The 17,345-nt window shown below is 39.2% G+C and overlaps 1 protein-coding gene across 4 annotated transcripts in view; it reads right to left on the bottom strand.

Annotated features, from left to right (window-relative positions):
* Window positions 1–17,345, bottom strand: part of lig (ubiquitin-associated protein-like lingerer) — a 77,022-nt gene that overhangs the window by 26,161 nt on the left and 33,516 nt on the right. For all 4 annotated transcript variants that reach the window (XM_083140479.1, XM_083140505.1, XM_083140488.1 and 1 more), the window contains exons 12-16: window positions 13,671–14,174; window positions 10,674–10,842; window positions 8,485–8,654; window positions 7,432–7,587; window positions 4,470–4,598 (exon numbers count right to left, since the gene is read on the bottom strand). In XM_083140479.1, coding sequence (XP_082996605.1) covers window positions 4,470–4,598; window positions 7,432–7,587; window positions 8,485–8,654; window positions 10,674–10,842; window positions 13,671–14,174 — 1,128 coding nt within the window. The remainder of the gene's footprint in view (window positions 1–4,469; window positions 4,599–7,431; window positions 7,588–8,484; window positions 8,655–10,673; window positions 10,843–13,670; window positions 14,175–17,345) is intronic.

Raw genomic sequence — 17,345 nt, 5'->3', positions numbered from 1 at the left:
AGGACATTTGGAAACCTCTATCCACATCAAACCTACCAACCATATGCAATACCTACACATCTCCAGCTCCCATCCGTTACACACCAAGAAAGCCATCCCATTCTCCTTGGCCCTCAGAGGTCAATGCCTCAACACCTCACCTACCTCCTAACAGAACCTCTGCCTACACCAAGCCTTGACCAACCGAGGATATCCTTCCACCCTGGTTACCAAACAAATATCCCGAGCTGCTTCATACACCTCCACCAAGAAACCTGCCACCAATCCCCCTGCACTTGTCACCCAATATCACCCCCAACTCAACAAAATCAGACACACACTAAGTTCCCTCCTTCCCATCCTGCACAGTGATCCCAACACCAGAAACATCTTCCCCGACAAGCCCAGAGCTGTTTTCAAACGCACTCCCAATCTCCAAACCATCCTGGTCCACCACAATCTGCCTACTCAATCTACTCGCCCCCGCCCACAAATGCATCTGCCCCATATTTGTCACTTTCTGCACCCTCCAGATCCACACTGCCACCGGCAAATTCACCCTCTATCCCAAAGGAACCTGCTACAGCTCTAACCTCATTTATATCCTCACCTGCAATATCTGTGGGAGCTTCTACCTGGGAGAAACATCCACCGTCCTGAACCTCCGCATCAACAACTACCACTCCTCCACCCAAAAACCTGGACTTTGCTGTTTCCATTCACACCAAATCACCACAATATTCCCTTCAATGACTACTTCCAGGTAGTGATCGTCCACTCTTTGCCCAAATCCACCAACACCTCAGTACACAAAAAATGGGCCTGAATAAGATCACCCACTAATGTCCCCCCATAACCACCCCTCACCTTCAGCAACACCCTTTCCCTCCCCGAAACTGTCAACTTTTTCTTTCTGGACCTGGCAGACCATGCATTAACACTGTTGATGTCGCTCACTCAGTGTTTCTTTTTTCTTTCCTTCTTTCTGCATCTGGTGAGTGTTTCCTCTCCTCTTTCACTTTTTATTTAGCCCTTGTGGCCCTCCTTCCTTTTATCCTATATATATATATATATATATATATATATATATACAGGAATAGGGTTAGAAATGGTGCCAGAAGGGCGGATAAATACAAATAATGAAGGAGACAGTAAACACTTACCACACGAATAGAAATAATTCAATATTTCGCAATCTGAGTCGCATTTTCAAGAAAAGATCGACGACACTGTGAGTAGAGGCACAGAATACTGACCGTGGCGTCTCTACGGTCAGTGTTGCCAGAAACAGTTGAAAGGAAACACGAAATACTTTAGCCAGTGTTTACTGTAAGGTGGGTGAGTAGTTTCGGGGAGGAGAGGAAAGAGTTACTGGTTGGCTAGGTTGAGTCCGGGGGGTATAGTGGCGTGCATGCCTGCTATATAGGCCCTTTCCCATCGCCTGCGGAAAGATGTGTCAAAGCGGGGGGGGGGGGGGGGGGGTTAAAAGGTGGATGATGGCAACACGGAAGCAGTTATTGAAGGTGCTGTTATGGCTGTTGGTGTGGATGGCAACTGTGAAATCGGAGTTTTGGGTGGAGGAACGGTGATTATTTATCCTTAGATTCAAGGGGGTGGAGGTTTCGCCTAGGTAGAAGTTGCCGCAGATTTCACAGATGAGGGTGTAAATTAGGTTGGATGAGTGGCAGGTGCCCTTAGGGTGAAGGGTGAACTCACCTGCCGCTGTAGGGATCAGGAGGGTGGGGGAGGTGATGAGTATGGAGCAGGTCTTGCATCTGGGTTTGTTGCACCTGTGGGCTGGGGGAAGGGGTGCGGAAGGGGTGGGGGTGTTTCGGACCAAGATGTTTTGGAGGTTGGGGGGGCGACGGAAGACGACCCTAGGTTTTTCCCGAAAGATGTCTCTGGTCTCGGGATCACTGTGCAGGATGGGGAGGAGGGAGTGGAGGGTATGTCTGATTTTTGTAATGTGAGGGTGGTATTGGGTGATCAGAGTTGGAGGGTTGGTTTTGGGTTGTTTGTTGCGGTTGTGGGAGTTAGCTCTAGTGATTTGTTTGTTGATGAGGGTGGAGGGGTAGCCACGGTTGGTTAGGGCTTGGTGCAGGCGTAGGTTGTAGTTTTGGCGGGATGAGGGCGATGAGTTGAGGCGCTGGCCTCTGAGGGCAAGGGAAAATGGGATGGCTTTTTTGGTGTGGTAGGGGCGTGAGCTGGAGTAGTGGAGATACTGGAGGTGGTTGGTTGGTTTGATATGTATGGATGTTTCCAAGTGGTCTCCCGCAATGTGGATGTCCACATCGAGGAAGGTCACTTGGTTTTTGGAGTGGAACCAGGTGAATTTGAGGGTGGTGAACTCATTTAGTCGGTTTAGGAATGTTGTGAGGGAGGGTTCGCCATGTGTCCAGAGGAGAAAAATGTCATCAATGAATCTTAGCCAGAGGATTGGTTTCAGTTGCTGGGAGTCAAGGAATTCCTGTTCCAGCCTGCCCATGAACAGGTTGGCATAAGAGGGGGCCATGCGGGTACCCATAGCTGTGCCACGTATCTGCAGGTAATGTTGGTCACCGAAGCAGAAGTTGTTGCAGGTAAGTACAAGATATATATAATGGATAAAAGCAAGGAGGGCCAAAAGGGCTAAGTAAAAATCAAAGAAGGTAAAAGGAAACACTCACCGGACAGTAGAAAAATTCAAAATTTTCGCTAATTTCATAGCATCATCGGTGTGAGGAGAAATAGACGGAACCGGAAGTTGGGGTCCTGCAGAGTTGCCAGGTCCCCATCGAAGAAGAAGCGGTGCGTAGAATGAAAAAAACACTGTTTCGTCACCAGGCTCGTCGTAAACTGTGAGTGTGTAGGATGACTTGGGAGGGGGGGCGGGGGTGAGGGTTGGGCATTAAGGCTCCTCGTAAACTGTGTGTGTAGGATGAGTTGCGAGGGGGGGGGGGAGGGTTGGGCATTACTGGGTGGCCTTGTTCAGGCCAGGTGGAGTGGTTGCACTCATGGCCGATATATAGGCCCTCTCCCATCTTTTGCGAACAGAGGTGTTGGCTGGTTGGGGTAGGCTCCCAATTCTCCACAGTGATCCCGAAACCAAAAACATATTTCCCGACAAACCCAGAGTAGTTTTCAAACGCTCCCCCAACCTCCAAAACATCCTGGTCCACAACACTCCTTCACCAGACATCCAACACCCCCCTGCCCATAAATGCAACCGCCCCAGGTGCAAGACCTGCCCCATCCTCATCACTTCTCACACCCTCCAGGTGCACACGGCCACTGGCAAATTTACCCTCCATCCCAAAGGGACCTGCCATGCCTCAAACCTTATCTATATCCTCACCTGCAACATCTGTGGTGATTTTTACCTGGGGGAAACATCAACGGCCCTCAACCTCCGCATCAATAACCACCGCTCCTCCACCCACAACCTGGACTTCACTGTCGCCGTCCACACCAACCACCACAACATCAGTTTCAACGACTGCTTCCGGGTAGCGATCATCCATCTCCTACCCCAACCAGCCAACACCTCTGTTCACAAAAGATGGGAGAGGGCCTATATATCGGCCATGAGTGCAACCACTCCACCTGGCCTGAACAAGGCCACCCAGTAATGCCCAACCCTCACCCCCCCTCCTAACTCATCCTACACACACAGTTTACGAGGAGCCTTAATGCCCAACCCTCACCCCCCCTCCCAAGTCATCCTACACACTCACAGTTTACGACGAGCCTGGTGACGAAACAGTGTTTTTTTCGTTCTACGCACCGCTTCTTCTTCGATGGGGACCTGGCAACTCTGCAGGGCCCCAACTTCCGGTTCCGTCTATTTCTCATCACACCGATGATGCTATGAAATTAGCGAAAATTTTGAATTTTTCTACTGTCCGGTGAGTGTTTCCTTTTACCTTCTTTGATTTTTATATATATATACACATATACATATATATGAAACATTTCCGAATGCCATAATTTTGGCAAATTTCAAATTGCCTTTGCCCTGCATCCGCCCCTGGACCCTAATTGTTGCACGATGCTAGTGTCCCTTTGTTCTCATAATTACATGAGTGAATTACATAATTACAAGTGAAATATATCATAAAAAAGTACTGGTTGAGGAGTTATAGCCCCTTTTTATAAACTGTATCCCATAATATTATGAGAAACTTTTTAAAACTCAACTTGTAATAACTTGGATATATTGTGTTGCAATTCAAGTGTCATACATTTATATGTAAACTTAATGGGTAAAAATAAAAAAACATATCATGTGTATAGTTTTCAAGAAATGACATATTAATTCCTGTCTGATGAAGCAATTTGGAACTAGTGAAACTTTTTCTTTCAAAGTAAAAAAAAAATCTGTACATTTAACAAACTAGCATGTTCTAATTCAGGTGTTGAAAAGGCAACCGCCATTTGATCATGCAATGCCTGACTATTTTTGATCAACTCAACTGGTTCATTGTAGTAGATGCATTAAAAAAGTTACTTACGGGATATATAGCTGGAGTGCTATACTGAAAGCCTCCTGGCATCATTCCTCCTGAATAGAAGTATGCATACCCTGGTGGTATGGCTGCCGTAGGATTCAGCATTGGCTGCTGATGCGTCTGTGTTGGATTCTGAAAGGAAAATGCACATTATTTTATTATAAATCTGTTTCAAGTGTAGCAGCTGTATGACTTTCCCTTGCACAACTGCTACATTCAATAATACATTATTTAGGGATGCGACAGATTAATTAATGGGTACTCTTATCAGTATCTGACAAAATAGGCATATCAGTTTATCAATTTATCAGTAAAATTACAATTTTTTTACCAATCCGATATATCTACAATTATCTCATAATTTAGTGCAAAATTGTGCCATACTGTTATAATTCTTATGGATAATCTGCATGCCTTACTTTTGAAAAAAAGTTAATGCCTAAATGTGCAATTTCTTTTGCATTGCAGTCACCTGGAAACACACATTTATTAAGGAGGTCCATGAACCATTCAGGTTCTTCAAGGACCATTTGGAATTTTATATTGGATTGGTTGAATGTCTGTTATCAGTGGCTAAATTTTATATCAGTATTTTATCGGTATCAGCCAAAATTTCATATCGTCCTATTCAGTGCTCGAAAAATCTTCTTCAAGAGCTAGTCGCCAGCTCTGAAAATCAGGCGCCAGGAAACCACCTACTAGCATTTGTGCATACTATAAGAAGGTGAGCCGGCCCTAGTGGCAGAGTGGTTAGTACATTGCGCTACTATGCCAGGGGTCCCAGGTTTGAATACCAGCCTGAGCATAGATGTTTGTGAGTGTTCATTCATCATATCATCACTCGTCCCCATCTTCAGAAATAAGTCAAACGTGGCAAAAAATAAAGCAAAGTAAAAATAAAGCAAATCAATCAATCTATAAGAAGCTGAGCATCACTGTATTCTAAACATCGGTAAATCATGTGAGAAAGCGGGAAATGTAGGGAGTGGGGGGTTAGGGACAAAGAGTAAGAAATTGTTATTTATTCTATGAAATGTTCAGAACGTTGATAAAAAAAATCATTTGCTAACTTACGCAGTACTGCAATTTTAAGTTGGGAGTTTTCAGAATTTCGTACATGCTAACTTGAAAAATGGCAATATTACAGCAAAAGATCAGCCAGGCTGAAATTTTTAGTCGCCATGGCGACCTGGCGACCGGGATTTTTCAAGCCCTGGTCCTATGCCTAACAATATTCAATTACAGCTTCAGAACCTATATTATGAAGAATTTATTTTCAAATACTAAAAAACTTCTTTCGACAAATTAGTATTTACAAATATGTGGAAAATATGTATTCACTAAACAATATTTTATATTCCCTGACATCGGCAGGATTCCCAGGTTACTGGAGACATTGATTACATGAAATTCATGGACGGACATTATGAATGACATTATAATGAACCAACCGCTAAAGCTTGGACCTATAGTGGTGAGATCATGAGTTGAGTGCAAAACATATTTGACCAGTGAAGCAGGCTCCAGTCCCAATAGAACTACATTCTTATGCATTGTTAAGTTACAAAATTTGAGGTTCCTGAAAAATACAAACCCGAGGTTCTATTACTGTTAAATTAGGTGAATCTATCTCTTGTTCTTTAATTCACAATAAAATATTAGGTATTTACAAATGTGTACTTTTAGAAACTCTCAACTTGTATTCTTATGCAGTGGAAACCCTGACAAAGCCCTGTAATTGACCTATTCAAAACTACTCTGAATAGTTATAAAATTCATAATAGATATTTTACCAATACAGATACCAAAGTTATATATTTAAGTTAGAGCTGAGTCAATGCCAATGATTTGGGCAATGTCTGTAGTATTATCAAAAAAAAAAAAAAAAAAATTGTTGGTACAGCAGTGAAAACAAAATTGGACCTTACAAAAATTGAGTGGCTCGGGAGTAAAACTTGATTAACCTACAAAAGTATGAAACCAGGAAAAACTCAAGTGAAACTTCATCAGTTGCATTGTGGCTCATAGGTTACATTCCCGTGCATTTCTGACCATTAGTGATTACTGAAGGAACTTCATTCATTATTGTATAGCAACTTTACACTGTGCAGCAATTGCATCCAATGTTAACTTAATTTTGAATGGAGTGTGGGTTATCAAGTCTTAAACCCAAACTGCTTCATTGATAAGACAATGTTTGTTTTTAACTTAAGTTCACTTCATGCAGAGATAAGCTAATCAGGACTGGAACTACAGTTTAAAAGTGGAATCCAAACCACTATGTGCCTCCACCAGGGACTGAACCTGGCACCCCTTGATTACAAGGTGACAGCATTAGAACATGAATCGTGAATTATTCACATGAATATTTGTGTGGTTTGCCAAATTTAATAAGCTTACATAATCATGAAACTATTCCGAATATCTAGACAACAGTGAGAATCGCATGAATGTTCTAGAAGGAATTCTAAGCACACGTAATTTTTTTTAAATTTTGGAATATCATAGCATTTATTTAACAAGGTGAGGAATATTCTAAAACAGTTGTCCTGGTGTTGGCCAAAGGTCTACCTAAGCTTTAATTTGATAATATTTCACAAAAAGATGTTCTCTTCATGAAAACAAGGCATTTCATAGTGTTTATGCAAATAAAATTCCTTTATATTTAATCACTGGGTATGTCAATATTTCCAGGATTCTAAAAATTATATTGGCTTTAACATATTGCATTTTCACACATTGTGAAGTGGAATCCCTATTGGTTCTGCTTAAATTTAAAGTTTTAAGTTCAGTGTTACATTGATATTGTAATACACCATGATATTAGAACTTAACACTAAACTACAATTTATACCATCAATTAATTGAATCCCAAAAATTTTACGTGTTGTACCATCTGGAAAATAATGTCAACGCTTCAACATGTTTCTGAACCTCTTTATTTTATAAAATTACTGAAACAAACCTGTTGTGAGAGCGTAGACGGAACAGGTGAAGAGTTATTATCTGTTCTCGCAAACCTCGCATCAGATACTGAATATGGCACACTAGCTAAGCTCCCATCTCTTCCGGTTGCTAAGCTGGTTGGTGCTTGGAAACTCACATCATAGTATCCCGTAGCCTGGGAAAGAAAGAAATTGATAATATTAACTCATTGAAACATAGAACATAGAAAATCTACTATACACTTATTTTACCACTACAGTACATACACTTTGTTCACTTTTGGTCGAGAATTCCATGTGTTATGTAAGGGCATCAAAACATGTAATCAATACTGATAGGCCACAACTGAAAATCAAAGCAACACTTGCTTTGATTATTAATGTTGTTGAGTCAGTGTACAAAAATATACCGGCAATCACTCAAAATAACCATACGGCTGATAAATTCATTATCCAACATGTTATAACTACAGTGGAACCTTGAGTTTATGTTCTCATATTTTACATTTTCCCACATTAAACTTTCAATCTCCATAGTTCCAATATAGCAAAATGCTAGAAAATTTTCCTAGGTTTAAATTTCTTACCATGCCCTCCTGGAATTGTTTCAAGACACTTCAGTAGCATATTGAGTTTCTGCTGCATGACTTCACATGTCAAACCTGCTCCTGTACAAAATTACAGCTCAAATTCTTTCTAATCCTTAGGTGTTGCACACCAGATCGTACAGTGTGTTTCAAAAGTCATGCAACCCAAAACATAATGAGACATCTGATGATTGATGGCACATTTATGTCATCTGTGACCAATATTAGTCATGTGCAGCATTTGATGGGCTTGGGACTGGTGATTATATGAGTAGTGAAAAAGTGCCATTCTAGGGACATGTCATCTTGGCTGGCAACACTACCAGGTAGAAATTTTGTTAATAGATGCAAGCTATCTGTTCCTAAATATTGGTCATATATAGTTATATAAAAAATCATAATTTTACACAAAATTTGGGTTGCATGACTTTTCACACACATTGTTGAAACGGTCAGTTGCAAGTCTTTCTGACTCACTGTACTAACCACATGAGGTATCCTTTGCTGGAGCACTTGCAAATCTTCGTAACTATATACAGCAGGTTGTTGAACTCCAGGAAAATACGGCAAGCCCGCAGTTTGACTCATGATGTACTGATGCGTTCCTAACATGGGAGGCACACCTGGCGGCATATTTGTAAGAACGCCTGCTTTACCTGCAATGAAGATTTAGTCCATTATGTATGTACAGTGAAATCTCAGTTATACGTTTTATGGGGGGACAGAAGGAAAAAATGTATAACTGAGAAAAACGTATTACATATTTTTGGTAAATAAAAAAGCAATATTTCGGTACAAAAACTTGAGTCGATTTCGGGTTCAAAAGCATTAAATAAAATAAAATTTCAGTGTTATAGCGGTGAAAAATTGGATGAAAAGTGGTATATAAAAAGACATTTTGAATTTAAGATTGTGAATTCTAAAATTGAAATTGAAAATGGAAATTTTGCGTAATTATGGAATTTCACTTTTAGTGTTAGCCTATGGATGCTGGATGGACCAAATTTTGAGGGAAGCACGACAATAGATCACTCTATGAGGATATGTAATACTCATGCTGCAAGTTAGGAAAGAAAAAAAAAAAGAAAATTACGGTGTTCGGAAATGTTGCTTAATTAAGGAATTTCGCTTCTAGTGTCGGTCCTATGGATGCTGGATGGACCAAATTTTGAGGAAAGCATGACTCTATAAGGATATGTAATTCTCGTGTCGCAACTTTGAAAAAAAAAAAAAAAAAAAAAAAAAAAAAAAAGGCTTTCAGAAATTTTGCGTAACTGCGGAAAAATTCGAACTTTGGGTTTTTGGCCCCCTTCACCCCTGGACCCATAATTGTCTCATGCTTCTTAAAATGTTGCTTTTTGTTCACTCTTACATTTAGAATTTAAAAATTTCACAAAGATGCAGTGTTTGAGTAGTTACAGCCTTTCATCTTCAATTTATTCCATAGTAACAAAGGAGAAAAAAGTGCTTTTTTCATATGGCACTTGCAGAAAGAAAATGTGCACAATCGCTGCTTTCGTCAGAACCATTCACACGGTAAAAATAAATAGGTGTTCAATAATTTGTTTATCTGAGTTTTAGTTTTGCACAAAAAAAAAAGTTCTGCAACTTCTGTGTCTTCAACAACCGTATTATCTTTAAATATCAAGGTAATAAGACACAGCCAACAGCCCCCTCCCTCCTGCCATTTGCAGACCGCTGTTGGCTCCACCTCCCTTTCTTGGGCTTGCTTGTAATTTTTAGAACAGGCTGGGAAGTGTGGTGCCAGTGACTTGACTGACAGCTTGGAAGATATCAGTTTCCGATCTGCGTTAGGCAGATACGACTTGCCCAATGCAATGCAAAGAACAAAAGCAGGATGATTTACCACAGGCCAATCTGGTTCAAGGGTGCATTGCCCATTCCATGCCCTTCCATGGAAGTGACAAATAGAATTCCAAATCGAGTCTGGTCCCCTGGTTGCAGCTAAGAAAACCTGTATGGGAACGGGTGGCAGATGTTATCACAGAAATCTTGGAACTCCAAGAGCAGCATTCTTTCCAGCAAGCACAGTTAAAAACGTTGTTCAAGGGTGCATACCACCTCCCCTTCTCTCCGATGCAAGCGACAAAAATATAATTCCAAGTCGAGAGTCTGGTCCCATGGTTGCAGCTGATAAGAAAACCTGTATGAGAATGGGTGACAGATGTTATCATCACGGAAATATTGGAACTCCAAGAGCAGCATTCTTTTGAGCAAGTAGTTAAAAACATGTAACTGAAGTCTTTTCCTTGTTGGGACTGAACTCGTCGAACGTATAACTGGAAAAATCGTATATCTGAAAATCGCATAACTGAAATATAATGGTATGCAGCCTTATGTGAATTGGCAGGGACCACTCGGAAAAAATGCACTAATGAGAAAAACGTACTATCGCGAAACGTATAATTGCAAATTCACTGTATTCAGCTGAGTAAATTATTTAATATCAAGCTCAGCCCTGATATTAATAGATTAGTGTGAGTATGCAAGCTACTCAGGACTGGAACTGCAGTTTGCAGGGGGATTCAAACCAATATACAGGGATGGAAACTTAAGTTAACAGAAATGAGGCACTCAGGTTCGGTCAAACCACAATTTCCATTTAGAACTATAAGCAATGTATATAAAATTTCTCCACAGGTCTTCCAACTCACCCGTTGAACTAGTTACTTTGGTATACGTTGTAGTTGAAGCATTTGCAGTTGGTGTTGTGCTTGAAAGGCCCAATGCAGGAGACACGTTGACATTCGTAGAATGCGTACTGGTAGTAGTTGCTGGAATTGCATTACTTAGGCTTGAACTTGCTGTCGTAGTTGACTCATACTGTAATGGAAGAAAATACATGTTCTCTACAATGTTGCAAAAAAACTTTCAGATTAATTCACTCTCTAACTTGTAAGCAAACTTATTTTTATATTTTTGTTGCAATAAGGTACTTAAAATTTAAAATACGTTATAACAGGCTTCGATTTTATACGCAAGTGAAAAAAGTCACATATTAGTGCAGGTGACCAACCTTTGTTGGCAACAGTAGCAGTCCTCAATTACCGTACTTACGCGTGTAGAATGCACACTCTGGTATTTGATGGGGAAAAGTGACAAACAATTATATATCATATATAATGCACAGTATAATCCACTTTCAAGAAATGGCTTTCTTAGTTGTAGGTCGTAAAGCTATTGTTACGCTGATCAAGAGTGAATGACATCATACCTATTCAATGAATCAGTTGTTGGTATGTGGACAAGAGAAGAAGAATATCACGTGTGTATGCCATGAGTCACCAACCCACACACCTTCCCCCCTCTTCCTCCACTGTGGTTAGCATTCCATAGCTTTCGGTCTTTAACCACCTTATTTATTCTGTAATAGTACACAGTGAGATCAAAATTATGTTATGGATTTGCAGTGCTCAGGAAGTTATTTTCTATTATTTTTTACCCAACAAAGACCAACTGATATGTATCCCAAGTGACGGGAGGTGCAATCTTGAATTCCGCCAGAATGGCACTGCTTTTCTTGGTATCGCAGAACATTACATTACAAAGTAAAAAATCGTGGGAAATGGCCTTCAGCCTACAGCTTTGCTCATTCCTTTTTTACTTTTCCCAAGAAAACTTCAAAATATATACTTTTTCGTAACTAATGTTACATTTATACGAGGCACATTCAGGACCCTCAAACTAGCAGTTAGTAGCACAAGATTTCTTCAATTAAGGCATTTACACGCTCCATATATATATATAATTTGTCCAGTAAAACATTTTAATTATTACTTTCCTTTTCCTTATTTTTTCTTTCATCCAAAGTACCATAAAAATCAGAATGTTCCTTCATTTTGTGATGAAGTTATTTCAACTGCATTTCACATTAGTGTCACAATCTTGAATGTAATACTGTTACCACATTCAGAAACTGCAGGATTTAAGCTTTACAACGATATATAACATGAAAAATTAATGCAAGTGTCAGAAAATCATGGAATAACCTTGTACAGTTTCATGTTGGCTGTTGAAATTATTCTGGGCATAATACGCACCACAGTTTTTGGGAGCAAAAATTTTGGAAAAAAGTGCGCATTATACATGAGTAAATACAGAGACAGGTATCTTCTTCACATGTCTAAACATGCAGTTACATGAAAAAACCACAAATCTTAAAAATTTTAATTCCACGTCTTAAATACACGTAGCTACCTGGGTTTGATTTTCCATGCTCTGTTACACGAGGACATTTTTTTTGCTTGATTGCATAAGCTACTCAAGTTGCCAAATGCAATGGAATTTAGGTGAAAGCAAATTTCAAGGAAAATGTATGTCTTGTGCTGTTTATATGGTTGGAACTTGATCACTGATACCAACCGATACTTTTTCGGAGTTTGCAAAATATTATGTGACACTTTCCCTGAGTATAAATATCTTGTACAGTGGGATCCATGAGTATTACCGTGCAAATTGTCCGTGACTATTTTCATTAATTTTTCTCTTACATCCTGTGTGTTCTTAAGAAATTGATTTTTATGTATGCTGGCAGAGTTGTCAACAGCTTGTTTTGAGTTTTCTTTTAATTCTTGAAGCTCTTATTGGGTTAAATAAATTGAACGAACACTGTGATGGACAATTTGTATGGTAATACTCATGGATCCCCCTGTACGTACATATTTTTCATTTTTCGAAATGGATTTTGAAATTATAATCCATGCGGTCTTAGAAAGATCGTTTCGCAGGCTTGCAGCAGACGACAATATGGGGCTGTGTCAGCGAGAACCAATCAGGTCCGCGAATGAGCGAGCCCGGTTGCCACAGCTAGCTCGCTGCACCCTTCTGGAAGGGTGAGTGACCTCTGCCTTTTGTAAGTGAGCGCGCTTGTGCTCAAAATATAATACGTGTTCGAGATGGAAATGTTGATACCTGTGTTTGTTGTGGTGTTAGTGTTTATATTGGTTGTAGGAGGTTTACGTAGTGGAAGAAGTATACGGTCAGATGCGAGGGAATTGGTGGTGAATGTGTATAATTTTTTTCAGTCAGAATTTGATGCGTGCAGAAGAAACGAACCATTTATTTCAGTAAGTTTGGTGATGGCCAGAGCGTGTAAAGCCTCGGCCTGTTTGTTCGGCTGAGAAGCAGACGACACGAGAGTATCGGCAACAGTGTGCGAGCGACGTCTGCTGTTAGCCCGCGAAACGCTCTTTCTAAGACCGCATGGATTATAGGAGATTAAATTCTGTACAATTATGGGTATTTTAAAGCAAAACTTTGGTCGATTACTACTTCAAATTGTTTCAAGTATTTTGAGCACAGGCCTAGATTTTTTCATGTGACCATAAAGTCAGTACTTTGGCACATGTTGGCAACCACCATAGACTAATTTTGGGATCACATTTGTTTTCAATCAAGATTATATGCTAATAAAAGGTTTTCAGGTTTGTCTAAACTATTTCCAAACCTCCGATAGTGTGGCACATGATTCCTTTCTTCTTTCAACTTCTGTGCAACTTTTTGAAACATATTACAAGAAAGTGTACAAATATGACACAGACAAACACCCTACAAACACAATTTTGTTCTGTTGCCAAATAAAGTAAGGAACTCAACAGCATTAAAAAAAAAAATCCCCCAGCAACAATTTCTAATCAGCTAACACCATTTACCTGGGACTCCTTAACTGAATTTATCGATGCACTTAACTTGGAATTACTATTACTTGACCCATGCAACATGGGATGGCTTTGGGATGTCGTCACCGTACTGCTCCCGTAAGTGTTCTGATATTGACTGGTTCCTGTGGATGCTGCATATCCACTGCTTCCCGACTGATTCAGAGACGTGCTAGCAAAACCAGACTGGCTATTGTTCTGGTACGTTGCAGTCGACTGGGTTGAACTGGGAAATGAATTCCCAGACTGGCTAATTGACGGGAAGGATGTTCCTGTCTGATACGAATTTGTCTGGCCCGAAGGCTGGTACGAGGCAGCTGATGCCTGGCTCGTCGTGTAGGAACTTCCTGTCTGGCTACTTGGGTAAGTAGTTGGAACAGTTGGTTGGTTGGAAGAGTACGAATTACTAGCTTGGCTGCTGTAATTTGATCCTGATTGGCTCGATGCAAAGCTACTTTGTGACTGGCCAGTTGGATATGGTGCAGACGATGCTTGTACCTGGGAACAAAATAAGATGTATGAATGTAAGCTGCTGTTTTATTTCCTGGAAAATAAACATTGTATTCAATATTTGGCACACACTAACTTTCTGGACTGTGGTCACTCATGACAAGATTCAAAATTGTGGTCATTTAAATGTCTGTGTTTATGTTCTTTATTCCTTCCTTTAGGTTTCTATCTTACTTAGAGGTGTGGTAGAGCATATTTTAAAACTTATTCTAATATTAAATTTCATACTTTCACAATTTTCATTACAGATAAGATACAGCAACAATTTTCACAAAGTATGGTACAGTACAATTTTGTACTTTCCATGTGAAAGAAAAACCTTTTTCTTAATGGTTTAAACTTGCATATTATGTGAACACTGTTTCTGTGCTACTATAAAATATTTAAGGAGCTCAGTGAATTGTCAATTCAAGATCTTGACACAGAAAGTTTCCTGGTTCGAGTACTGCTAATAGCATCAGTGATCTTTATCGGTGTTCCCTTCATTAATTTCACATAATCATCATTCATCCTCAACTTTGTAATTAGCTTAAGCAGCATAAAATTGATGTAAAATAAAAATGCGATATATTATTTTTTTTGTCAATACTGATAAATATAGCCAATCGAATGTAAATTTGAAAATGTTCCATCAAGATCATGAATGCTTCATTAAACTATTCAATTGACATATGCAACCAGGGGACTGAAATGGATTCTTTCTTTGAAAAACAAAAAAATTAATATTAATTTGTGTTATTCTTTTACAAAAAACATTTCAAGTTTCTTAGAGCTAATTAAGTATGTCAATTTTTGGAGCTCTCTTCCTCGCCAAAGATGTTCAAAATTAACATAACGGCAAATGACAAGCCTCCTCCTAACAACCCTACTTCTTGAAATCTATAATTAACATATTACCTCGATATATCCAAATTATAATAAACTGTTCATAAAAGGAGTAAACAGTAATAATCCCCACATTATTTAATTGAAACACAACAGGCACATGCCCAATTACAGTGTTCAATATTGGATGCCACCATTACATTACCAAGATCATAATGAAGATAGTTCACAAGAAATATGAATGACGTAATATACAATTTGCATTAAATAACAATTGTGCAAAGAATTTAATTATTAGATTATAGAGACAAAAAAACAGAGGTAATATAATAATAATGAAACTAAATTGTGGGATATAACCTTACAAGCTAATTGAAAAATGAAATACAGAACAAAATATATAAAAATTCAAAGATTAGATCTAAAGTTACAATTACATTTAAATAAGTCTACAGTCGGGTTATTCTTAGAAAATGAGTTAAATAACTTGCACATTCTCCTCATGGGTTCACCTTCGGTCATTTTGGTTCTTCCAAGAGAGATTTGAAAGAGGTCAGTTGTGGGCCTTAACACACAGTTTGGTACATAAAAATTTAAATCCGAGAGCAGGCTAGAAGAATCTATTTTACCATTAATAAGTTTGGAGAGGAAAGTTAATTGACTTATTTGCCTTCTTTCTTCAAGTGACGAGATATTACATTACGCGTAATATGTTACTAGGAGTGAGTTTTGGATATGTACCATCAAGTTTAAATAGTAGATATCCGAGAAATTTATTTTGAAGCTTCTCTAATTTTTCAATATCTTTCTTGAATTGTGGGTTCCAAACAAGAGAGGCATATTCGAGTTTAGATCTGACAAGCATATAATATAGCAATATAAATGTTTCCTTTCTTCTAAATTGATTACCCATTCTCATTATAAATCACAAATTTCTGAGAGCTTCACTTAGAATGTGGCAAAGTGTGGTTGGAATGATAACTTTTGGTCAAAAGTGACCCCTAGGTCAGTAACAATATTCTCACTTTGTACAAACACATTAGAAATAGTATATGAATATTGAGTAGGGTGTTTGTTGTGAGTGAATGATACATGTTCACATTTCTTTAAGAAGTTTAGGCTGACTTTATTAATTTCACAGCAAGTTAACCAGCTCTTTTTGTAATATCGTACAGTCCATCAGCATTTACAATATTTTTATATATTTTAACATCGTCAGCAAACATTAAAGTTTCAGATTTTGTGAGTAGCTCTGGCAAATCATTTATAAAAATTAAATATAGCAAGGGTCCAGGATTCGACCCCTGTGGGACTCCTGAACTGGCCATGTATTCAGTTGATCTGCAGCCTTGATACACGACATATTGTCGGCGGTTCTGGAGGTACGAAGAGAGAAGGGTTATAAGTGGAGGAGATAGGCTATTGTTGGCTAATTTCTGTATTGATATATCGTGGTGAACTGTGTCTAATGCCTTTGAAAAGTCTGTATATAAAACATCAACTTGCCCGTTATTATCTATACTGGATGCAATATAGCTCGTCAGTTCGACAAGATTAGTTACGGTTGAGCGCTTTTGGACAAATCCATGCTGATTGGGGGATAAAATGGGTTTAATATGGAGTATATACGCTTGTATATTATCTGTGTGAAGAGTTTTGCTGGTACTGACAATTTTGCAATATGCCTGTAGTTACATATGTCGGCCTTATTAGCGGCTTTGGGAATCTGACAGATTTCAGTTGTTTTCCACATTGCTGGAAATCTCCAAGTTCTAATAGCCAAGTTGAAAAGGCTATCCGAACATCTTTTAATTACAATTCGCACTGCGAGGAGTGTCAACCAGTTATTATATACCCATGGCACCTGCCGGGCAGGATACCAAAGTCTAGAGAGCGCTCGACCGTGCGGCGAAGCAGCGGGAGCACAAACTGACTATATAGAGGAGCGAACACAACGACACCTACTGAACAGATCTTCTACTACGCGTAGCGATCGATGTTCAGCTATGTCATCACAGACATACATAAGGGGGGATTGAGTCAGGGCCGGCTTATTTTTTAGGTTTAAGTTTTTTAAGGCTTGCTCAATTTCATTTAGTGATATTTCCGATATCTTTAAGATAGTAGGAAGCGAGTTCATGTTTACATTCGGATGTGGATCTTTGTAGGAAGATGGATCTTTGGAATATACGGATTCAAAATACTTTGCATAGATATCTTGGATACTTTCATTATCGTCAATGGTTTTATCATTATACTTAGTTGGAAGCACAGGTGGATTTTTCATTGATGATGATGAAATACCAAAACTGATTAGGTCGTGAGCAAGATTAA

This window comes from Lepisma saccharinum, chromosome 1, assembly GCF_977018435.1.
Source record: "Lepisma saccharinum chromosome 1, izLepSacc3.1, whole genome shotgun sequence".
NCBI classification, from domain to species: Eukaryota; Metazoa; Arthropoda; class Insecta; order Zygentoma; family Lepismatidae; genus Lepisma; species Lepisma saccharinum.
This window is presented reverse-complemented; position numbering and strand designations above follow the sequence as displayed.